The sequence below is a fragment of the Zonotrichia leucophrys genome, chromosome 18, assembly GCF_028769735.1.
Source record: "Zonotrichia leucophrys gambelii isolate GWCS_2022_RI chromosome 18, RI_Zleu_2.0, whole genome shotgun sequence".
Classification (NCBI taxonomy): domain Eukaryota; kingdom Metazoa; phylum Chordata; class Aves; order Passeriformes; family Passerellidae; genus Zonotrichia; species Zonotrichia leucophrys.
In genome coordinates this window covers 9,622,604-9,648,453 of record NC_088187.1, presented here as the reverse complement: position 1 = coordinate 9,648,453, position 25,850 = coordinate 9,622,604, and the positions used below count along the sequence as shown (strand labels likewise).

Genomic DNA, 25,850 nt, shown 5'->3' with positions numbered 1-25,850 from the left:
CATTTCCTCCTGGAAATAAATCCTGGAATGTGCTTTGCTTTCCACTTCTGCTCTTCCCAGCGTTTCAGGGCAGAGCACATCAGTGTGGGGAGGTGATCAGAGCCCAGGATGGTCCAACACCACTGAGCCATTCCTAAGAAATTATTAGTTATTTATAGGTTATTAATTATTTAATAGAATTATCACATGGAACAGTTTGGGTCAGAAGGGACCTTAAAGCTGGGCTCAGCATTTTGGGGATTGAGTGCCCCCAGCCAGCCAAACTCAAGGAATCTTGTGGAAAATGAAGCATTTCAGGCCTATAAAAACTGATGAGAAATCAATGTTTTGCTGCAAATCCTCCTTCATACTGACACCAGTGAGCCTCTTCTCCAGGAGGCAGAGGCTGGCTTAGTCAAAAAGAGCTAAAAATAAATAAATAAATCAACTCTGCTACATCAAGATCCATAATTCATGGAGCTTTGTCGCAGAACACACCCAAGTGCCATCAATATTTTAAATATTGAGCCCAGAACTGGCTGTCAAGTGCAAGTCAGCAATTCCTGGTGCCTCCCTGCTGGGGACAGGGCTGAGCAGAACCTGGAGGAGCCTTCTGAGCACACTTTGTTTGACTCTGTTCCATATTTGATTTGAAACACAAGATGTGTTTGCAGGAGCAAATCAGCCAAGCTCTGCCAACCAACAAAAAGAATCAGCTTGCTGGTTAATAAACAGAAAAAATGATTTCATCACACCAACATGAGGCTGTATATGTTTATTCATCGTCAGTACTTTTGTACACAAGGCAAATATTAATAGCTGAAAGGCAACACTTTTGGAGAGTATGTACAGAGCAATGTACAAGCAAGTGTAAGAGGTTTGAAACTATGAATTGATTTAACCATTTTATAAAAAAGAAGTGATGCTTCTTCTTCTAAGATCTCCCTTAGAAATAATTTATTGCCAATCTTAAACTAAAGCGAGGAGAGGAAAAAAAAAATTTACAATAAAAAGTAGTCCCTGGAAAGTTTATAAAAAGTTAAACATATAAAATTGTAAGCCACAAACATTTATACAAAGCTAATACAAATTTTGTTTTGTTAAAGATCTATGAGGTTGTTATAAAATATATTTTTACATAAAGGCTTCACATAAGGTAAGCTCTCACTGCTACTGAAAGCGCAGGAAAGCAGTTTTAAATAGTCTGCAATTCAACTTATCTTCAAGTACAACGCAAAGAAATTGCAAAATGGCACTGTATTGCAATGCTGTGTAATTAAAAACTACATTATGGTACCATCAGAGAGACAAGACCTGTAAAGTGAACTGGTGAACCATTTGCAGGAGACTTCCCCAGGACGTGGAACAGGAGTGGGGCTGGAAAATGGAAATGAATATTCTGCAAGAACAGCCAGGGGTGTTGTGGGGCATGGGGGACAGCTCAGATCCACCAGGAACCCCCAGGATGTGGAAAATGAACCTTCTGCAAGAACAGCCAGGGATGTTCTGGGGCATGAGAGACTGCTCAGATCCACCAGGATGTGGAACAGGAGTGGGGCTGGAAAATGGAAATGAATATTCTGCAAGAACAACCAGGGATGCTCTGGGGCATGGGGGACAGCTCAGATCCACCAGGAACCCCCAGGATATGGAACAGGAGTGGAAAATGAAAATGAACCTTCTGCAAGAACAGCCAGGGATGTTCTCAGGCATGGGGGACAGCTCAGATCCACCAGCAACCCCCACCCACCCCATCACTGCTGGATTTCTGAATTTAAAGCTACTCACAAACAAGCCCCATAAACACCTTTGAGATCAATTTGATTTTTTTTTTTTAAGAGCAGTTATTCTAGAGAAAGCTGAAGTTTCACACAAACTGATGGCTTATGCTCCCACATACAATATATATAAAAAAAGAGTAACATTTTTAAAGCCCTGATGAACAGCCACAGTTTTTAGGTATCAATGATCTCAGCTGAACACTCTGCAGCAGGGAACAGTTGCTCAAACACCAATTTCACCTTCAAGTACAGCTTGTACAGGACAGTGGTTTATCTCCATAGGGTCAGTGATCTTTACAACACAGCTCACTCCAGCAAAGAGAACTCAAGAATTTTGGGAATCTTGATTTTCTGGGACATTTCACTTTCTATCTGCTCTCCCACCTTCACTAGGCACACATCCCAACCTTGTACCACAGACTGGTTTCCATGAGGAAGCTTCACTCCCACCAGCAAACTGCAATTCTGGTTGTTTCAGGACAAAACTCAGCCTGCTCAGAGCATCCACCCTTCAGCTTTTGTACCAGATTTATGTCCTGCAATACACAAATGAGATGCAGGAATAAATCCAACAGGAAATACAACAGCCCAAGGTGTGCTCCACTCAGGGAGGCCATGAAGAGCGAGCCTGAGGATGGACAAGGGTGCAGATCTGGGGTTTGGCTGTAGGGTAACACAGGAACCATGTAAACAAACATGCAGGTGCATTCCCTCACCCCTCTCAGCACTGGGAGTGGGAAACCCGAGTGACTGGACTCAGTAATTTCATTAAACAATTCATTTCTGCCTGAGATTATTCACAGAGTGCTTTCTCCACCAGGGTTACAAGTGACCCAGCACTGGGTGCCCCTGCTCTCCTACAGCCCTGGGGCTCACAGGGACAGGGATCTGGAACAGGGGTTCACAACAGGGATTTTGGGGAATTTCCCCCACTTCAGCCAAGGTCAGCCTTGGTGACCCTGGCTGCCTCCTCACACTGACATCAGCTTTGAGGATCCTCAGTAAATTAACAGCTTCCATTGACAAAAAATTCATCAATACTTCACATAAATTAGTTCAGACCAATCCCTGGTACTCACCCTGTCATCCACCACCAGCCTTCAGTCTTTTCTGCAATCATCTGGTCTGACACCCTCCAGAGCCCCAACTGCAGACCTCTCCAAACCAACTGCTTTAGTGACATTGAGGTCTCTGTTTTGAAAAGACACCTGTCAGCAAAGGAAAAACCAACCCAGCTCCTCCCCCTGCTGACATCCAAGGGCAGGAATTTGTTTTCTGCTTTCCAAGACTGGACCTGGAGGCCACCAGAGGTTTGTGTCTGTTCTTGGAGCATTTACAGCCCAAAGGAGAATTTCTGCTCCCACCACAGGTGTGTTGCTCAGTCCTTGAAAGAGCCTTTCCTGAGGTCTCTGCTTCATCCTCCTTCCTGAATTGCTCACATATAACCAAATCAGAAATAATCCATGTCCAGTAGAGGCAAAATCTCCACTAAATATCCCCATCCAAGATTCTTTTAACCCTCCTGACATCAGTGCTGCATCCTGACTTTAGGATTATGTTTAGATTCTGCACTGTGACTTCTCCCAAGCTCTTTTCAGAAATTCTTTCCTCCCCAAACAGTGCCTGATGGCCAGAATCACAGACTAACCTATGACTATTCACTGGATGATATAAAAAAATAGAGGTCTTTCAAAGCACCTGACTAAACAAAAATACACAATTCCCCTTCTGCTGCCAGGAGAACGAGGTACAGAGATGTTAATACACCTTTACACTCACAGTAAGCACAGGCTAAGCTCTGGAGTCAGGCAGCTTTCCTATGTGCTGGCAGGGCCACTGCTCCCAGCAGTGACACCACCAAGTCACCCCTGGCTCGTGGGATGACAATAAAGAAACATTGAAGGATTGGCCACCAGCATGATCCACAGGAATTGGCCAATTCCAGGGGCCCACACCACTCCAGCCTGGGGGAAACGTGGTAGGGACACATTTATCTATCACAATCTCACTCTCTTTTTGCAGTGTGCTGTGGGGTACATCAGGATTGCTTCATTTTCACTATTTTTCATCATTATTATTATTATTATAATTTCTTCTTTTAATCACATGGCAATGCTAACAACTCCTCATGAGAAATGAAACAAAACTGCAAAAGGACTTTGGGTAAAACAGTCACAAGCAGCACTCTGGAAGATGCTGTGCAACATTATTTGGCTCAAGTACACTTAGGATTGCTTAGACCCAACTGGAAAGTCTCAGAAAGAACCTCTGAGCTCAAGCACATTCTGCTGGGACAAGGTTTTGAATTTTTTCAGAATTAAACATTCATCTGCACGGTGTCAGCTACACAAGGCCTCTGCTGGGAATTGGTAAGGCCACTGAAAATGCCAGAGGAGGACAGAACACAAGGAGGCACTTAGGTCTGCAGGTCCTTCTCCCCATCAGCAAATGCTCCTGACTCACAGGAGGCAGGGAGTTCAAATAAAGCAGTGCTAAGTAAAGAGCTTCCAGAACAGGTGCCCACAGGGAACATCTGCTCAGGGAAGGTAAAAACCAAAAGCTGGGTTTGCTCTCCCTTCCCACACCAGCACGCCAAGAGGATTGATCAGAGTGCTCTGTGCTTTGCCATGGCCCCAGGACACCTCTGGAGTGAATCCGTGCACTGTGCCAACCAGGAATCCCTCCTCACTGCACTCAGCACTTCCTGATATGTCTGAAACTCCTGATTTTCCATATTTTTGAAGCATCTCCTATTCCATCCCAATGCCATGGTTTATACTCAAGCAGGAAGTAGGTTACACCCAGGAATGGGCTGCAAAGAGATGATTCCAGCAAGGGATCTGATGGGATTTCTAACCAAAAACAGACCTGAGAAATCATAAGTCAGCTATGGTATCACAGTCTTCACAATGAAATCAGATGTGAGAAGTTTCTCTCTCTCTTCCCCCCCACCTTAAATTACTGCCACAGTCTAATAATTGCAACAATTTCATTGACGTTTCGACTTGGAATTCTGGATTTTCTAGGATAATACACATGTTGGTAAAAGGTCAAATTTACCACTTTACAGGTAACTTAGACATAGGTCTGCTATAAAATTACAACTTGAGTCAACTTGAAGCTACACTGGAAGAGATTAAGCCTGAATTTCTGCAGAAATTGGCAATAATGTGTTCAGCAGCAGCTTTCAGCCACATACCAAGAAGTCTGACAGGATCTGGATTTCTCTACTCCTGCTGTAAACTTCTAGTTAAAAAAAACAACACACAAGAGTTACTGAAACAAAGCAGTCTTTTTGCACATCACTGTAGCATCAGCTGCTTGAGGTTGTCGTGCAGGATGGTGTCTTTAACGTCACGGAACACTAGCCGGATGTTCTCTGTGTTAATGGCAGTGGTGAAGTGGTGGTACAGCGGCTTCTGCTGCTGGTCCCGGCGTTTCGTGCGAAAACAATCCACCAGGAATTTCTGCACATCTGTTAAGCAGTGGGGATCCCCTTCGAACTCTGGGAAATAGTCTTTGATGCTGACTTTCTGTACTTTTTCCTCAAGCAAGTCCGTTTTGTTCAAGAAGAGGATGATGGAGACGTTGCTGAACACCCGGTTGTTGACTATCGTTTCAAAAATGTTCAGGGACTCCGTCAGGCGATTCGTCTGTCTGTCCTCCATCAGCACTTGGTCAAACTCACTGGAGGACACCAGGAACAAAATGGATGTGACACTGTCAAAGCACTCGAACCATCGCTTCCGCTCCGACCTCTGGCCGCCCACGTCGACCATCTTGAAAGGGACATTTTTGATTTCAAAGTCGTACTCGTGAATCCCCTTGGTGGGCCTTCGTGCCAGCAGGATGTCTTGCTGCGAGGGAAGGTAATCCTAGAAAAATAAGGAGAGTTTTGTGATGAGGATGTGGAAATGGGCTGAGCTGCAGTGGGGAGAGCAGCTTGCATGGAACAGGATGAGGTTTGCAATGAAGTTACATGGATGTGGATTTCCATGCTAGAAAACATTAAACATTCCCAATACTAAACCAGAACATGTACCCCAAAGAACTTCAGCTTTCCCACATGACAAGGATCCATAAGCAACCTCAAAGGTGAACCAGCAATTCCTCCTGCCAGTTTCCCTCATTCTGTTTCACTTCATGCTTCCTTCATTCCCTTCCCACAATGGTGGCTGCCAATAATTTTGTGATTAGGATATGAGAATGGGAATGGGCACAGCTGAGCTGCAGTGGAGAGAGCAGCCTGCATGGAACAGGACAAGGTTTGCAATAAAGACATGGATGTGGATTTCCATGCTAGGAAACACACCCAATATTAAACTAGAATATGTACCCCAAAGAACTGAAGCTTTCCCTTTGCCACGTGACAAGGATCCATAACCAACCTCAAAGGTGAACCAGCAATTCCTCCTGCCAGTTTCCCTCATTGTTTCACTTCGTGCTTCCTTCATTCCCTTCCCACAATGGGTTCTAAACCAGCTCTCTCAAAGCAGTAACTGTGGGATATCCCATGCCAGCTGTGGGTTCTCCATTCCTCCCATGACTGCTTCCAGAAACAAACCAGCTGCTCCACTAAATAACTCCGAAGCAATCAATTATGTCTGAAAACTAAAACCTAAGCAACTTCCTGTGTTTGTGCCATGCATCTCTGCATCCTGCTGGATCAGTGCACACTGGTGAGCTCACTCTGCCTGCCTTTGCCCAAATTTACTGTGCAGTGAGCAGAACGGGGGCAGAAAGGGAGAGCTGGGCACAGCAGTGCCTTTCCAGCCTGGGGGGCACAGACAGCTGCATCCTGAAATTCTCCAGCCCACCTCTCCCCAGAATTTAAGAGGCATTAATGAGACTGATTTTTTTTTTATTGTTATATGAACATCATCAATGGGTGCAGATGAAGAGGAATTCTTAGTAGTCAGTTTTTGATGAATTCAGCACTCAGACTGGGGATTTCTTCATTCCTAGATTTACACTTTGGTCTCTGGTCCAAGTCTTTCTGTTATCTGCAAAGTGCATTTCTACCACAGCTGCCTGTGCTGGACTTTAAAACCTTGTTGTTCACTTGTTATGGAAACTCTTCCTCATATTTTTCCAGCATTTCTCACCCTTTCAGAGAGCTCAATTTAGGTTTTGGAATTTCAGTCTCCTGTTAAAAAGTGAATGATCTATGATCTTCCTTTGACAGTGCCAGTTCCCACACTTGGAGCTTTTATAAAACATGTAAGAGCAAGGTTCAGAAAATCAGATTCAAGCAGTCAGCTGGGTGGGGGAACAGGCACACAGCACCATGGCTATTTCAGTAGCTGTATCCAAAGTTTAAGGCAGCTGGGCAAGCTCAGACCACAAAAATAAAATTTAAAAATCATGAAGTGAGCGCAACATTTCAAAAGTTCAAGGATCACTTTGCTTTACCCTGTAAGTCCCAAAGTGAAACCAGAGAGAGAAGGCTTTGTGTGAACTCTGGGCTCCTCTTCCCGAGCTGCCCATGACTCAGGCACTGATTTTTATCGTGGCACAAATTACAAAGCAGCTCTGAGGCACACACAGGCTCCCCACCCTGCAGCCCTGCACACAGCCAAACCCACAGCACGGAAACCTGGAGGGAGGAGAACTCCTAAAGCAACATCAAGCTCCCCCAAACTGACCAGAAGAGGTGCTGTCACCCCCTTGTGTGATTCATGGACAGCTTTAAAGGTGATAAGACTTTTCCCTTTGTTAAATCTTGGGTCTTTTCTACTGAAATTAGAGAGAGGAGAACAATCAGCAAAGCAGTGCAGGGAGTGTATGAAATGTCACTGGGCACAGGTGAAGGGACCTAAAGCAAAGCTGATGTCAACGTGTCACAGGAGTGTCACAGGTTATTATTTTGTTTTTCAGGAAGTTTGTCTCAGCTCCTCAGAACAAAAGCAACAAGTCTTAGAAAAGCTCAGGAGTGACTGAAATTATTAAATTATGTAAATAAAGAAAACCAACTAATATAATAGGCAAAACCACATGCACCTTCAATATTGAAACAAGGGCACAAAGCAAACTCTCCTGGGAGTTGGCCTGTAATGTTTATTCAGTAAAGCTTTCCAGAACAAGCTTATCCCCAGAATTCCTGACAAATTCCCTCTCCAGTACTATTACTCATTGAAAATTCCTTCCACACTTGAGAGAATCCTTTCCAGTGCTTTCTACCTGTACATTCTGCCATGGAACTGGGCATCTTTAGGGTCCCCTCCAACCCAAACCATGTTAGAACTCCATGTTTTATCCTGGATATTGGTTACTCTGATCCAGCAGGCAGCACACGAGGGCTCTGTGAGTTCAGTGCTGGTATCCAGGCACCCTCTGGCTACAGCAGACCAAACACAACAACTCTCACAACTCTCCCAGTACTTGAATTCTCTTTCTGAAGGACAATTATGTTTTCTCCCTCATGCCCAGCCCTTGGAACACAAGCAGCTTGCCCCTGTCTCGGTGCTGATCCCATTCTCCACGTGTGAGAGCATGCAGTACCAGGTGAGCATTTTCCTTGAATGGCACTGAGTGTTATTTTCCAAGTTCTTTCAGTGTTTTGCCATTGCCAATAAGTGTTTTCTTCCCCTCAAGCATCCTCACACTGATACTGATTTGGAACACGTGCTTTCTCCCTGATTTTCCTATCTCTATTCCTCAAACTCACTGCAGTCTGCTTCTCCTGAAGGAGTTCCTTTGGTTATCAGCAGCACTTTTGGCTATCACATCACTGTTTGCCTAGCTCAAATCACAATTTAAGGCATGACTAAGATCCAATCACAGGATGGAAAGCCAAGTCTCTCTGTGAGGTATTTTGGATGCACAGAGTCTGCACTGGCAGCTGAAACAGCAACACACAAGGAATCCAGGAGATCCCACGCATGTCTGCCTGTCAGATACTCTTACTCTGCTCATCTGATTAAATCTGAACATTAAGTTCTTTTCCCTCTGTGCTCTTATCAGCTCCCTTTTGGCAAGGGGCACGTGAATTGCAGATCTATGTGTTTAGAAGCAATTTAGTTGCAAGTCAGCCCAGTTGCATCAGATAAGAACAAATACTTTTATTTACAATTTGGGGAAACAATCATTAGATAATCTTGCATATAGATAAGAATAAACCAGAAGAACCTATCAAATCTTTCACTAACAAAACTTAGCTAGTCCTTTTTCCCTCATTGATTTAACATTTTTTACAACAGCAGATCCTGATGAGTCTCTCTGATTCTCAACACCAACCTGAAGCCAGAAAAGCTGTAATTCACAGCACTGCCACAGAAACATCAGACCTGCTGTGTGTTTATGTATAAAAATATTTAAAAACTCAACTGCTGACCAAGTTTCACACATTAATCAAAGAATGGACCAAAGTTTCTCTATTAAGAACTTGGAAATGGAGCTGCAGAACTCTATCCAATATTGCTGGGGAAAATTCCAAGTCCTTTGAAACTGAAAGGCACTGGATTCAAAGACCATGAGAAATCCCCCATGGCAGAGAGCTCAGCAGCTCATTACAGCAATGCAGTTCCCTCCTAAGTGCAAGTTTCATTATCTTGAGACCAAATCCAAATTCAGAGACCAGGTGCTGGAGTTCTCAAGGCAGAGATCTGGGAAGCACCATGACCACCAGAGCTTTAGTTAGAACAATGACAGTTCAAAGCAGAAAAATAGTCTGGCTTAAAATTTAATCTGTTAAAAACAAAAATGAAATGAAGCATGATGTAACAGAGTTTCACTGAAGTGGTTTGGATTCCTTCATTTGTTACCATCAGCTGGGAATGACCATGGAGAAACTGCCTCCCCAGAGAGTTCAAGCACCACATTAAAACTCCTGCTTTAAAGGCAGTTTTTCCACATGCTCATCAGTTCTAGATTGCAGATACCTTCATTATCCAAGTGCTAATTAACAGTTATATAAAAAAGTATTCTACAAAAATTTCAGGTTTTTCTCCAGAGAAAACAGACTTTATTCTTTACTGAGTTTATGTTAAAGTAGGTATTTCTGGAAGGTACCACTGACCTGTGACTGATTTAACTCAAGAGTTCCTAACTGGGCACATAACCCCAAACCCAGTTGTTTTTAGATGTCATTTAGTCTTGAAAAGCTACTTTAACAATCTCCTGCCTGGCCAAGAACTTGTAACTTGTTTTTTGTTCGATTTTGACAGATGGTTTATTTCCAGAAAGTCTCCTGGCCCTTGCATTGCCCTGTGTTTCTGACATGTCAGTGATGAACTGCTGAGATAATGCGACAGCCCGAGTGAACTACAGATAAAGTCACTGGAGTAGGCACTAATTACATTTCATCTATTTAAAACCCAGAGATCATAAAGACTACTTCAAACTCAAGACTGGAAAGAAAAATAAAAAAGGACTTACTTGTTCTCCAAGTTTATCCAAGTTGTCCAAGAAATACTTTACAGATTCCCCCTAAAAACAAATCAAACAGTTATTTAAATAAGCGACATCCTTGATCCCAAGAGTTTACATTCTGAAGTCCAGATAATTTATCAGAAACCTACATTTAAGCATTGTAAGCTTTAACCACTGCCCTTTTTAAAAGCAGCTATCCTAAGAACACAACTGATGATTTATTCTTAGGCCAGTTAATATTTAAGCTTAAAAGCATAAAAGGCACATTTATAATAGTCACATTCTTTCCAAGTTTAGGCTTGAGAAATAAATCCAAGTGTTATCCACAGGGAGCATCAATGAAGCAGCCACACCTTCACTATGAAAAGAAACATTCAATTCCTCTGAGGCTTAGCAGAGTGCACACACAGGCATTCAGGTGCAGGGATTAATCACCAGAGAAAGTTCATTTTTACTTTACAGGACTCATGCCCACAGGGATGAGCAGAACACAGCATGAGAAACCACAGCACACAAAGCATTTTACTCCAGTTTCCCCTCAGACACCAAGCTGGACCAGAATATCTTACTCTGAGTGATGAGCAGAGCTGCTGTGCATGATATCACATTTATAATCCAGGTTTATCTCCTGGGTTCAACTCATCCCTGTCCTGGCAAAGGTAACTGCAGTTTTTAATCCCTCCAGTAATGCAGAACTAAAGGTTTTTTCATGGTAAACCTGAGCCACAGTCAAGCCTGCAGAGCTCCATCAGGGTGCTGGGATTAAGGAGGAATTCTGCCCTGGGTACTGCTGCACCTGAGTTCCCTGCAATAGGAATGTACTGATGGAATTCAGTGCAGAGGAAAACACCTTTTTAAGGTTCTCAGCTTCCTCACAGAAGCACAAATCGGCTTCCTTTTGGAAACTCTTCATTACCAGCTGTAACTTACTCATTTTACAGTAAGTGCAGAAAAGAAGCCACCTGTGTTTTCACTGTGCAGGTGGAAGAGCAGGAATTCTGACTGAGCTTTCTGCATGAGAAAATCAAACAGCATCTGAGGCTGGGGTGACTACACCTAATGCAGACAAGTGAATCAGGACAGGAGCTACACCCTGATAATGACCTCCCCTCACTTCAACCTGAGCTCTGCAAGCCTATCTATGGAGAATACAAACCTCACTATTCAGCTGTGCCATCTCAGCACCTACCCTGGGCAGAGCAGGGTAAATAAAGGCCAAAAATGGTTCTGGCAGACACATCAGCAAGGTACCTCTGCAAGGTTTCCAGGCACTAAAATAAGTTACATAATCCAAGTGGATGCCACACCTTTAAGTGTGCAGTTTGAACATCAATGTTTAATGAGGCAGAACTGGGGCTCTGGTTGGAACATGCCTCGTGCTCGACACACCTGCAGGAGAGAGCCCCACACACCTCTGGGCCTTGTTTTACCTCCTGTTTGCCTCAGCTGTCCTGATTTTCTCTGGGGTGACAAAAACACCATTTCAGCAGCAGCTGCTTGCAATGACAGCAGTATTGTGTCTTTTCCATCATCTGTTCTAGCCTCAATCCTCTAAGGAAGGTACACAGGGAAGAGCATTCCTATTTCACAGAAAATAAACAACCCTGCTGCATGAATCCATCAAGCTTCCCAAAAAGGAGAAACAGGATCAAAATTCAGGCCTTCCAAGTGCTAAAGCCACTGCCTGTAGCTGAATACTAAGGCAAAATAAAATTTAAGGTCAGGTTTAATTTCTTTTTTAGGTGCCAATAGGAGCTGGCAAGCTTCCCTTCCCCACAGGGCTGGCTACAGACCAATCAGGCAGATTGCAGACTCACTAAGTGCAGGTATTTACTCTGGAATACCTGGGCCTCAGAGGCTGAACTTGTGTGTGTGTGCATACAAACATGCATTTTAATCTCAGACAGCTTTTTATACAACTTACAGCAATACCTACTCCCTAAAGGAGCATTAACTCTGCAGTTAATGTGGAAGTTCCAACCTCTCCCTCTCCTTTAAGTCCCAGGGCTTGCAGCTACTGCAATGCACAGAGCACTTGGAGCAGACAAGCAAACCACAGCCTGGAAAGGTCACAAAACATCCCCACAGGCAGCTTTCCAAAAGAGGGGATTTCCTGAAATCACAAATGCAAAATGCACAGGCCTGCAGCGACAGCAACGCTCCAGAGCCACCCATCCAACACAGAGTCCCTCAGGGAGCACTGAGATGGCAGCTCCACCTCTGGGCTGTCACCTGTCACAGTCAGTGGCACACAGACATCGAGGTGGCCAGGCTGAAGCTGAAGAGACTGAACTATTAAATCCATCAGCTCATTAAGCTGAGACATTCCAGCTTCCCTCCTCCACACCGTGGGCTCAGGGCTTGGGCTCTCCCCTCATAAAAATCTGTTCAGACAGCAAGGGCTGTGCACATGACTCAGCCCTGCAACCAGGGATAGAATTGCTCATTCACTGTTTTTTACCTGCATACCAATGAAACACCTAGAACAGCTTCAAACTCATCATCTCCTCTCCCATCCCACTCCAGCCACAAGCCAGGGCCCTGACCAGTGGTAATTTTCTGTCTGCCCTGGACATGTTGCTATCAGCAGGCTGAGCTCTGCTAACTGCAGACACTCCTGAAGAGCCAACTACCTCACTGACCAGATCTTTATCAGAACGCACCACTGGAGAACCAGAGAGTTCTGACCCATTTAAACAAGCTTCAAAGAGGCAGCATTACAAAGCAGCCAAGCTTTAATCCCTTCCCAAAATGTGAAGTTTTTTATTTTATCCAATAATGAAGAGAAACACATTGAAAAACTCAGCACACAACAACTGAGGAAAGCTTTAATGCCACCTATTTTTAAAAATCAGTTCGAAAAGGACCCATTCACATCCCTGCACAACAGCAGCCCCAAAGGCAGCTTCTGTGTCAGGCTGCTTTTTCCTGGTAGACAGAGAACCAGATCCCACTCAGTAAATCCATGACAGTGACCAGATTTAAACAGCTGTGTTCAACAGCTGTCACCTAAAATTTCCTTTCTGACAAACTGCAAACTCTCTGGTTTACCCAAGATGACTAGAAAAAAGAAACTGGGTTTCCCCACTGTGTGCCACTAATGCCTGTGTGGCTCACCATGTCCAGCCCTGCCACGAGGCTGCTCAGCAATCAGGCTGTGGTGTCACACCACAAAGGAGCCACACCAAGGGCAAAATCGAGCCAGAAATGAGAAAACTGAAGGATCTGCCCCCATGAAAACCCCCACAGTTCTCCATTACACTCCTGATGTCTTCACACCCACGTTCTGTGAGTACATAGGACGGAAATTTAAAGATTAGCTAAAAATACAGAGATGTCCTCAGGACAGGAAGGACCTTGACCCGTTGGAAGGAGGCCAGAGGAGGCCACCAAGTTGATTACAGAGATGGAGAACCTCTCCTACGAGGAAAGGCTGACAGAATTGGGAATGTGCAGCCTGGAAAAGGGAAGACTTTGGGGTCACCTGACTGTGGCCTTCAGTACCCAAAGGAAAGATGGAAAAACTATTTACAAAGGTCTGCAGTGAGAGGACATGGAGGAATGGGTTCACAGTGACAGAAAGAAGGTTTAGATTGGTTATTAGGAAGAAATTCTTTCCTCTGAGGATTCTGTGGCACTGGCACAAGTTGCCCAGAGCTGTGGATGCTGCAGCCCTGGGAATGCTCAGGGCCAGGCTGGACACTGGAGCAAGCTGGGACAGTGGCAGCATCCCATGGCTCTGTGTGACAGCCTCACATCACCCCCATGTGAATTTTCTTTTTCAAATGCAGATGAACCCTCTGAAGTCATTTGTACAGTTGAGCAGTTTGGAAATGCAAATCTCTGAAAGCTGCAGTGACCCTGCAGGAACCAGCCATGCCCTGGAGCCCAACTCATTCCCTGCACCTCAAGCACAGCCCAAAGATGCCAACACAAGGACAAAATCCAGCACAGGTTGGGCATCTCAATGAATCTGAAATTCATCTCAAATGAATACTGAGGTACTGCAATAAGCAAATTTCTTGATCACACCCCAATAGAGCAGAATGAACCCACACATCAGCTCCAAAGGCCCTCTGGAGTTACAGTTTTAAACTTTATGAAATTGTATCAGAGTATTGGATTTTTAAGCAGTCCCTTTTGAAGCTTGAGAAAGATGCCCTGTTTTGTTCAGATGGAATATACACATCTCAGCTGTGGCCCTGCAGCCTCCTCCTGATTCAGAAATGCATGCAAACCACAGGAAGTTGACTGTTAAGTAACTTTATTCATAACTGTCAACTATTCCATTTTCAGCAAGGTTTGAGTCAAACCAGCCTGTGTCTCCTGTGATCCTCCCTGAGGGAGCCAAGCCCCTTCACCATCAATGTACAACAAAACTGAAATCTTACTCCTATCAAGGTGACTGACACAACAGCTTCCCCACAACTCTGCATTATATATATATATATATATATCTCCAGTTCTAGAATTCATTCTTTTTACTAAGACATTTTACAAATTCATACTTTTTCCAAAGCAGAGGTGATATTTAGCTGTAGGCCAACACCTGCTGTAAACCAGCACAAGCATCTTTTCTAAGCAAAACACAGCACAGAGATCACTCTCTGGTTACTGCCTAAAGCAAAGTAACCACAAAAATATTTCTGGGGAGGAAGAAAAAAAAAAACCTACATGAAATACACACTAGATGAACACATCTTTTAAACCCAGGAAGCACCAATTTATTTGGTTTCCATGAAAACAATGTCAGCAATCTAAAGATGATTTGTTGAAACCTCAGCATAGCCAAATGGCTTTTTAGCTCTTCAAGGGGATCAGCGGCATTGCATTTTTTCCACTAGCAATTGCTTAAAAAAGAAAAAAGAGATAGAGAAAAAGCATCAAATAAAGATTTAGTCATCACAAGGTTTAAAGAAAGAAACAATTTATCAAACCATCTAGGTTTGGCTGCAAGTTCAGTGGAACATACTGAACTGACAGGGCTTATTAAGTGTCTGAAATAATAAATGTGATACTTTAGGAAAATAGGAGATATAACTTAGTAGCTCCATATTAGAACTCTAAGAACCACCAAACATTTTCTCTTCCTGACCTTACTTGAATTTCTTGAAATAGAGAAACAAATATTTCCTATTTTATTTAATTAAAAACCCACAAAAACACTAGAAACAAGAACACCACCAGAAATAAGCTTTTTTACAAGCCTAGTTTAGAATAAGAAAGGTAATTGCAGTGTTTTTAGGCTGGTGTGTACATGCCTAAATATGCAAAACCAAACCATCCATAACTCTGGAGAATCAGCTTGAAGGAAGATGATGGAGACATAAGCAGAGTCTGAAAATTCTGCATTTTTCAGCATCCTAGTAATGTTTATAGCACACACTTCATTATGTACAGGGTGTTTTTCTGTTAGGGGCTTAATCCAGGAAAATCCATATCTGAGGATTTGGGCAAAGGAAAGAATCTGTAGCAACCTTTTTTCCTTGCACCCCACCCTAAGCTGATTTAAAAGAAGACTGAGTAGAAATCAATAGTGCTGCCACTGAAGGTTCAGCAGCTGTCTCCTGAAATGCCAGTAATAAACAGAGGGATAATGAATGGAGAAACATTTCCATCCAATCCATCACTGCAGACTCCCAGAGGAAGGGAGATCACAGGGCACAACCTCCTCCACCCAAACAGAACATCCTGGCATTGCACAAAGGAGGGAGATGCTCCAGATGATCCATTTATGCCATGAATGCATATCCTAATTACATTAATGAGCTCAAATCCACAACTGCCTTAATTGTTAGAGCAACAGCTTCAGCCAAGTCTCATGTCACGACATTCAGCTGCTTTGGTCTCTTTTGCTGGTCTCACACTCAGAGGTAAATGAAACAATCTTGGTTCCTTCACAGCTTTCAGATTTCTGAAATTTCTCTTTGCAGTCACTTCTCCCAGTGCTTTTTGAAGAGGATTCCTCTTTTAAAGACGCCCCAATCAATAGACCAGGACAAAACTTCCCCAATTCATACCTATAACCTGTTTACTCAAGGAACTAAACTTTAAAAATATACTTTCCCTGTTTTACAGCAGCAATCCAGCAACTTGACTGGTCTCTCCTAAAGTGATGGGAAACAATTTATTTCTGAATTGCCACTTGATTTTACATTCAAGCAGTATCAGCAGCATTCTGGAAGTTTACAATAAGTATACACAATAACTAATTTTTAATAATGATGCTGAAGGTATTTGGGGAAAAAAGTCCAGGTAAGCAGTAGTGTATTTACTTTCAAAATTGAAAATTGGGGTCAAAATATTTGAAAATTGGGGTCAAAATATCTGAGTGTGCACTAACACAAAACACACTTCCCTGTGAGAGTTTCCTTTCTCAGTGTTAATTATGGCCAAAGCACAGCAGTCCCCATTTAAGCCCACACGAGCATTACTGTGGCCATGTGCAGAGCAGCCAAGTGTTCCATGTGAAATGAATCCCAAACTCCCCAAAAGCAAAGGGCAAACTGGTGGGAAATGGCACTGCTGCCTGTGGGAGCACAATGGAGCAGCCTCACAAGGGCTGGGCCAGGATCTGCTACAAGCTGGGGTCGTGGTGGTTCATGAACTGATCTGAGTGCAAAAAGGGAAAGTGAGTTTTGGGAGTTTGGAGTGTCTGGGAAGGAAGGGACAAGCTGAAGTGACAAAGCAGAACCTCCCAGGAGATTCAGTCTGTTCACCCACCAAAGGGACACAGCACAGTGGCTCCTAGAGGCTGAAGCACAGGCAGTGTGTGCCAAACCACACAGCTCCCAGCTCCTCTCTCAGCATGAATGGAGCAGCCTCCCAAGGGCTGGGCCAGGATCTGCAGCACAAGCTGGGTCATGGTGCTTCATTAGCTGATCTCAGAGTGCAAAAAGGGAAACTGATTTTTGTCTATGTGTGAGTTGGGAGTGTCTGGGAAGGAAGGGACAGGCTGAAGTAACCAAGGGAAGGGAAGCACAGCAGCAGAGTCTCTCAAGGCTGAGGCACACACAGTGCGTGTCAAGACCACACATCTCACATCTCCCAGCTTCTTTCTCTCCAGTCCACAATTTGAATAGTCACTTAAACCTGATCTGCCCATTTCCAGAGATAAAACTCAGCACATTGGGATTAATTCCTGTTTCTCTGCAAGAACAGAGAGTTCAGACCCAGTTGCTGAGTACAAAATAATGCTGCTGCTCATCAATCCCCATCACAAATGCGTCACAGCTCGGGCCAGCTCTCAGAGCTCAGCCCCATTTCCCCTTTTCAGCGCTGGCTGAGTGCAGCTCGAGCTGGGTTTGCCTTTTCAGAGCCACCAGAACTGCGTCACGCGGGGTAGAAGTGAAACCTGCCTCGTGTTTGGTCCCACAAACTCAGTATCTGCCCTAAAAACAGGAAAGGTTCAAGTCCTGACTCACGGAAGCCATCTTTTGTGAAACCTGTTGGTGGCAGAGCAGAATTCTGTTTGCAGCAGCTGGATCACTTTGGCTGGAGGGTGCTCCACTCCAAAAGCACCACGAGAGGAGTCAGCCCAAGTTTATTTCATGAGTGACATTTTTATCTTGCATAACAGCATTAACAAAGAAAGGTGAAGGGGTTTAAGAAGGGGTTTAACCCAATAATATCCCTTTAATCTATTATCCCCTATTTAGTGTAATCCAATTAATCCATAATTCTCAAAATGTGGATAACAAATGGAGGGAGACAGAGCACGCCAACCTGAGGCCTGCACTGACAGCCTGGCAGCCCCTGCAGGCTGGGGACATCTGCCAGGATGTCACCAAGCCAGCCTGCAATTCAACACTCCAACCAAGGCTCCAGCATCAGCACCCATCCAGCAGGGCTCTCCCTTCAAAGTGCCACACTCACAACTCACACAGGTTGTCTCCCATCAGCACAGCATTTACACAGTTTCATACATACCATGCCACTCCAATTAAATTAATTAAAACATGATTGAACTGTAAAAAGCAGTTAATCTGCATACCAGTATACCGCAGAGCAAACTGTTCCAGTTTTCAATTACTTTCCTAAGAGGGAAGAAATCCATTTCAGTTTTCTTAGGTAGGTATCCCTCCCCTCTCCTGGTGGAATTTAATTGCTGAATTCTTAATTACTCAAAAATATGCAAAGTCACTACAGCTTTTAGGTAGGCAACAGCATTCCACTAAAGCCTCCAAAACTACAATTTCTCCACACCGGGAATTCTGCTATTGTATTAATTCTGCTATTGTATTTCTAATTCTGAAAGAGTGCTTGGAAACCAGGCTGTGACATATTCTAGAGACAGCTGAGACTCCTTCCAACAATTCAAAACCCTCAGAGTCCACAGCATCGATCCTGGAGCGAAGAAATTGTTCCCTGGTAGGTCCTGGCCCAGCTGGCCCATGCCAGGAATGGCCAGAGCCTGGGGCACCCTGGGGCAGTGGAAGGTTGGCAGAGGAACAAGATGAGCCTTCAGGTTCCTCCATCCCAAAGCTTTCTGAGATTCCATGGTTTTCCTCAGGATCACCATCAAACAGGAAGCAAACTCCAGGTTGTTCAGCCCCTTCTGGAGATCAGAGAGAGGTTGAGGAACACATGGGCAACCACAGACCCAGAGCATCCAACCAAAAGGCTTGCCAGAAATTAATCCATGAAACAGAAATTTCTGAACAGAAATTAATCCATGAAAGCAAGGATCAGGTGAACTTTGTTTCTTCAAAGGTCTTTTTACTCCCTCCCTAAGAATTTACAACCCAAACTCTTCTTCCACAGAGTTTACTTTAGGGAAGACACCAATACCTTGCAGATTTTCAAATTTCATTGATGAAATCAATCCTCCAAGAACACACAGCCCTAGAAATCCTATGAAAACACACACTGAGCAAGGAGAAACTGCCACCTCCCAGTCCCTATTTACACTGTGGGCAGCATCTCTCTAAACCTCAGATGTTTTGCACACAAACCAGGCTGGAAGCAGACTGTAAACATTTGCTCTTCTTTCAGAGCACTGACCCACTGGCTCCATGACTTCATGTGTTTGTAACTCCAACTGCATTTCATCCAATGCTGGAGCACTGGTGAGTCTGCAAATCTGCCATCCATCATTCAGAGCTTTCCTGGCTTCCAAGCTGTACAAGACCAGCACAGGCTCCCAAAAACATGACAAATATTTGGCATGTGGAAACGGATCAGCACTAAAACTGGCCATACTGAACTTGAGGATGCTTGAAAAGTCCATTATTGCATAAACTCTGCACTAAATCACAACATTTCAAAATCAGAGCCCTGAACTGGATCCCAATGCACTTCTCTAGGATTCAGTTTTAAAGTACATTTGGTTCCTATTTCAGCCTCATGAGAAATCCAGATGACCAAATGCTTTTTAGTTCCTTCCTCTGTCTCAATTAGAAGAATCCATTTCAATTAAGTTCTGGTATTTCTGTTTGCAGCCAGTGATGCACTCACAAACCAGCTCTCCTTCCAAGCTGACAGGATCCTGTGATAATTCACTGGGTCTAGGGAAAGATCTACCTGTACCATCAGCTGAATATTGATTTTAAAAACTACTAAAAGTTGTGTCTAAAGTAACAGTGAAGTACACAAGACTCCCTAAACAGCAGCAAGAGGCTGAAAACATTTCATGTCCCTTGTAGAATTTCATACTATGAATTAACTAAAACTAGAAAGAAATAGAAATTAATTACTAGAACAACTATATTTAAGAGTCCAAATAGCACTCACTTGTAAAATTTTAGTAATCACCCTGCTTTTTTTTCCCACAATTCTGTGTAGCTATTTTGAAATACAAGTGGTACCAGTGCACTGTTTCCCCCCCTGGAAATTCTGCATCCTCTTGATTTGGTCACCAGTGGGTGATATTTTATCATCATGTGCCCAAAGAGAGAAGTGCTCCCAGGCTGGCTGCAGAGATCCCAGCATTTTGTCTAAAATTATTTCCCCAGCATCTTTAAACAAAGGAAAAAGAAACAGAAACCCTTGTGGTATTACACATTGCTGTATCCTTGAGCCATAAAAAGAATTTGGGGGCTTTTCAGTTCCTTGGTTAAGTCTCTGAAGAGGAGAGTGATATTTCACTTATTAACTGAGGAGACTCTGAAGGAAAAGAAATTTAGGGCAGAAAAAAATTTAATGACTATGATGGAGAGGTGTGCAACATTGTACAGTGAACTGAGGGCTGTAAAAGGCAGCTCACTCCCTATTACTGCTCAGAAATATTCTTTTCTGAAGTTGCTGTTGTCAGTTGCTGTGATGATAATTCAGGGTGCTTTCTGTACTTAAAATCCCTCAACTTTTCCAGCTCTATCACCTGATGTTTCTTGTTGATGCAGACACGCAAGCTAAGACACAGGAAGTAATTTAGGACTTTTTTAGCTGCTGATGGACTCAAACATTTTCTTTATCACTACTTAAAATCAACCCATCAGGCAGCTCTGGGATAAAATATAAGTGCTAGTCTCTGGGATTATTCAGATTTTTATTTGAATTAAACACATTTTATTTACAGTTTGAGGCTGCCAAGTTCACTAATATAATGTTCTATGACTCATTTATTCACCTTTAAGATATAAATAAAGGCTTCATATTCCAGAGTAATACAAGATACCACTTGGTATCAGGCAGCCTCCATCAGCACTGTGAGCATGCACCTTGTTATTCTGTACAAGGGCAGGTTCTGCACCCTCAAACTTCTCAAGTGAATTTGGTAATTCAGCTCCTTAGCAAAGGAAAGTGCCAGCAGACACAATGCTGGCACAGAGATTATCTTGCTTTCCCACAACTGCAGTTATTCTCTTGCTTTTCTGACGCAGTCACTGAGGTCAGCTGCATTTGGTTTTCTCACATTTTCTTAAGCAACTTCCTCAGCCACAAGCTGCAGTTTGCTACTCCTTTGCTGGCTCTGTGTAAAAGGTGCAGCCTGAATTCAGAAGATATCAAAGCATTCAAGAACTGAAATCTGGGACAATCAAGACAAAACAGCCAGCAAGCAGAACTGAGGTGTGGTGTGTGCTTGGTGAGAGCAGACTTCAGCAGCCTCTAAGGCTGGCAAACTCAAATCAGGGATCAGCAGCACAAACCAGCAGTGCCTCTCCTGAAGGATTCCATATTTACACATGAAAAGCTCCCTCTCTGTGCTGCCTCAGGTGCAGAGCACAGGCAGGGAAGATGACACTGCACTTACCCACAGCTCTGCTGACACCACACAGGGACTGTGCAGGGTTTGTGCTCAGGAAGTCGGCTCTGCATGGACCCAGAGGGTGCAGCCAGCGCTGGGTAAATTCCAAAGGTTGTGAGGAGGCAGCTCTGCAGGTACCAACATGCAGCACCTTGCAGTGAGCAGAGCACGGAAATGAGCGTGCAATAAACGCCTGCACCGAGGGCTCAGCTCACGCTGCACAGCAAAGCAGCAAAAGCTCCTCTAACACGTTTGCAGAGATTCAAACCAACCTGCTGAGAAGAGGTTCACACGCTCAAGATGTGAATATTCATATTCAGAAGGGCATTTGTATTTTATATTATATTATATTTATATTTAACCACTGCTTGGTTATAGAATTCCCATTTTTTTGCAAGAAGTAGGTCACCTTCCAGCCTTCTGCAATAGAATGTTTAGGAAACCAAGGCACATGACTATCAACAGGACACAGCTTGCTGGAGAAGGAATATATATAAGCACACATCCCTCTGCTCCCACACTGCATTGGGCAAGTCTGCATTTTGAAAGCAGTGGCTCCCCATAAACTGATCACAGAACCCCAGAATGGTTCGGGGTGGAAGGGACCTTAAAAATCCCTTTGTTCCAGCCTGCTGCCATGGGCAGGGACCCTTCCACTAGAGCAGGTCAGTCAGTACCTGGATTGGGTTTGAATTAAGAATTCCATCCTGAGAGACTGCACTAAAACAAGGCTTGCACAAGGCAAGTGCAGCACACAGGACTCCAAAGGAATTCATTCCTGACTGGAAGATCATCCTGATTCAGGCACAACATGTCCACACCTAGACAGCTCCTGCTGAAAGATCTCTCAAGTCCAGAACCACATTTGTGCTTAATAGCAACAAAAAATAAAAATATAAAAAAATAAATATAGCAACATCCTGAAAAAAATACAGCAAAGAGGTTCCCCATTAAAAGCAGACCAGCACCAACTGGAAATAAAGACCAGCCCACTCTCCAAACACTTCAGTATTTTGCTGCTAACAAGAAAAGTCAGCAGGCAGGAAAGGAAGAGTGGTGGGAAGGCAGTCCCAGAAACAGCATTTCAGCTCTCAGAGGCTGAAATAAATCCTAATCCCAATTTGGAAAAGGATAAAAAAGGCATTTTGTGCTAAATTAGTATAATTCACCTGAAGATCACTCAGCTTGACTGAAATATTACAGTCAATCCCCAATACCAAAGCACTGGCACACACTGGAGGGTTTTTGGTCACAAATCTGGAGTAAGGACACTCAAGCCTCTATTGCTGACTCCAGAGTTAATCCCTATAAGGAGTCTAATTAATGCCAACTCATTATCTTGTCATTGGGGCTGGAAAAACAGCACTTCTTCAAAAAATCCAAGTCTCTTTTGAGGATTTGAATGGCTCATTTTAAAGTATAAATTTGTAAAGCACTTTTCTTGCCATATTTATAGCAACAATGTTTGATAAATGTTTTCACCTGAAGACCATGGGATGGCAAGGAGACTTTTCCAAGGGCTTTAAGGAGTCATTGCTCACTGTACACAGGCCACCCTTAAATCTGATGTTTGGCAGAGTAATCATTAGAGAAAAGGAAAAAACTGTTCATCCTTCAACATATGTAAAGCAGCAACTTTCTGGGTTTCCACATAGAAACTGAAGCAACAGTCAGTGTAATTGCAACACTGTATTCCAATAAACTCTAAATTATGTGATTATTAAATGCCCAAACAGTCAATGTTCAGAGAAATGCTGGGTGACAGGATCTCATGTCTGAAATGAGGAGTCTCCTGTCAGTCTCAGAACAGTTCATGCACTCAGTCAGGTGCCAGTGGAAGCAACTCCTGCACCCTCCAAGCAGAGTGGGAGCACTGAACACCCAGCCCCAGATGCAGGAGGAGATCCAAGGGCAATCCATGCCCACTTCCCAATACAGGAGTGTGGGGAGGGTGAAGAGATGAACACTGGAGGAAAACCAACACAAGCTGCTGAAAGGCTTCTGAAAGCCACTGGCACAAACAGAGTGTGGACACTCCCATCAATGACAGGTAAGACACTTTTTGCAGCTCTACACTTGTGACTTCAGAGGGATTTGTGCACTGACCTCACTGCTGTCCCCTAAGATGGGAATCCACCCTCCAAACGGGGAAAACCTCAACATCTGGAAACTTCACACACAACTGACCTCTGCAGGATCAGCCTCTATAATCAGGCACATTTCAGGATGTGTTGAAATCACAATAAACTTTCCTAATATTCTCCAGTATCCATTTCAGGCCTCATCCTTCCAGTAGAGCTTAATTAATATTCTTGTGTGTACAACAGCCCCACTAATATTCAGACAGAACCTTGAAAAATCCAAGGACAATAAGACAAAATACAATACAATCTCCCAGTAAACTGATCAATACTTGCCAAAAATACTTGTCTGCAAAAGAAAAATGCTACATGGAGGCTGCTGCAGAGCTATCAGTGTAATTCAAGCAGAACACGCCTTTTCCTGTCCTCTATAATCTGATCTAGCACTTGCAGAAATGTCACAGAAAAAGTTGTGATCCAGAGGTGAGTGCATATCCTAGAATCCTTATTGTATCACCTGTGCCTGCAGCTCTGTGCAAATATGGACAAAAATAAAGTGGCATCTCACATGAATCTCACATCTCTGCAGCTTTCTGCCTTTAAAATACCCAACATCCACTTCCACTGCAAGTAGGGCAATAAATATCTGTCTGAAGATCAACAACTGCTGGTAGCAAAGATCAAAACCCACCCAAAAGTTACCTTCAACAAGAAGGAACACTGAACACATTCAAAGCTTATCACACATCTGAGGCTCTCATCACACTCTTCCATTCTCAGAGAACAATGAGGCTCCTGGAGAATACTCCCAAATGCTTCTCTGTTAACAGCTCTCACTGCAAGCTCAAGAAATGCCTGACATGAGAGGGAAGCTCAAGGGTACTCTCACTCACAAGGGCCCTGCTCAGTGCTCCCAGCACCAAAGGCTGCTCAGCAAACCCTCCCAGCACACTCTGAAAGCTCAGCAGCACAAACAGAAGAGGCAGGACATGCCCAGGTAAGTCAGCCTGCGTGCTGCAGAAGGGACAGAGTGGCTCTGTTTATCCAAGTCACTTCAGATTTTTACCGGAAACCAAGCACTGAGGGGAAATGTGAAATGTTAATGAGGTGTCAGGTGTTGGGCTGATTCAGATCAATCTGTAACTCAGCCCTGCCACCCTCCTGAGAGGCCAGAGGAGAAACAAGCCTGGGGGATGCAGGAGAGGAGCCTGAGGATGACCAGAACCTCCAGTGTGAGTTCCAGAACAAGCACCTGGATGAGGCTGCTTTGTAATAAAATGTGAGGGATTATAACATCAACCACCTGGGAAGCACTGAAGTGCCACATATTGCACTAAGCTGTAATTAGCTTTTCCAGCTTTAAAGCACTACACAAGCATGACCTAATGAATTTTCATAAATGCTGCTGCTAGTGGCCAGAAGGCCCCTATTTTTATACCAAGGGAAATAAATCATATTGGCCATCCCATGACCACTTGAGTTAACAAAATGAGGAAGGACACTCCAGTGAACTAGACATGGAAATGCTGATTCCTAATTCCATTAAAATACAACCAAGTTCTTTTTTTTTTTGCTGCTATAAAAAGATCTCATTGTTTCCTTAGGCTCCCAACATCATCAGTAAAAGATCCTGGAGGAAAACAAAAAAGCAAGAGAAGCTTTACAAGCCCTCACAAATGTGTCTGTGTGTTGATGTTTTAACCATATTCTTGCAGAAATCTCAATTTTAAACCTTTTTTTCTCTACCCAGGCTACAAATGGCTTCTACACTACACATTCTTGCTGCATTTTTTCCAGAATTTATGTAAATTTGGACATTTTTCACTCCTTACCCATCACTGCTCCATTTCCCATTTGCTCACCTCTACCTCTGTCCCAGAGTGTCCTATTCCCATGGCAAACACTTCCCACTGTTTCTGCCTGTGCTCTCTTAGCATGAGCCACGTTTTTCAGTCTGAAAAGCAGTTAGAGCAGATCCAGCCCAATAATGCTCCTCTACTACGTCAGTCCCAGAATTTTATATCATTTTTAGTGCCACTTTTCCCTCTCTCCTACTCATCTCATCACTGCTGCTATCTCCCATCATATTTTTTTTTTGCCACAAGCAGCTAAACTGGAAGCAGAACAGTATTTTCCTCTTCTTCCCCATTCTAGAGTGTTAAAAGTTTTCAGTCTGGAGCCTTCACTCAAGAGTCAGTACTGACACGCCTGAAGTGTCTGTGTCCCTCCCACCTTCCGGGACACGCCTGGCACTCCCTCCTTAACCATTTGTGTCCCTCCTGTCACAGCACAGGAACCCTCTGAGCTCTCCCTCAGCCACAGCAAGAACCCACACTGCTGCAGGAGCTTCCCTCTGCTCTGTGCCCACACGGAGCTCTGGGGTAAAACTGAGACTTCATGCTCGGCCAGCACAGATCACAGTGCCTGCACTCCACACAATGACATCATTCAGCT

The 25,850-nt window shown here is 43.8% G+C and overlaps 1 protein-coding gene across 1 annotated transcript in view; it reads right to left on the bottom strand.

The window, feature by feature from the left end:
- Positions 1-739: 739 nt before the first annotated feature.
- The window catches only part of GNA13 (G protein subunit alpha 13), a 29,615-nt gene continuing 4,504 nt past the window's right edge, over positions 740-25,850 (bottom strand). Inside the window, exons 3-4 of the mRNA XM_064728433.1 lie at positions 10,137-10,187; positions 740-5,635 (exon numbers count right to left, since the gene is read on the bottom strand). Of these exons, the coding sequence (XP_064584503.1) occupies positions 5,063-5,635; positions 10,137-10,187 (624 nt within the window). The 3' untranslated portion in view covers positions 740-5,062. The remainder of the gene's footprint in view (positions 5,636-10,136; positions 10,188-25,850) is intronic.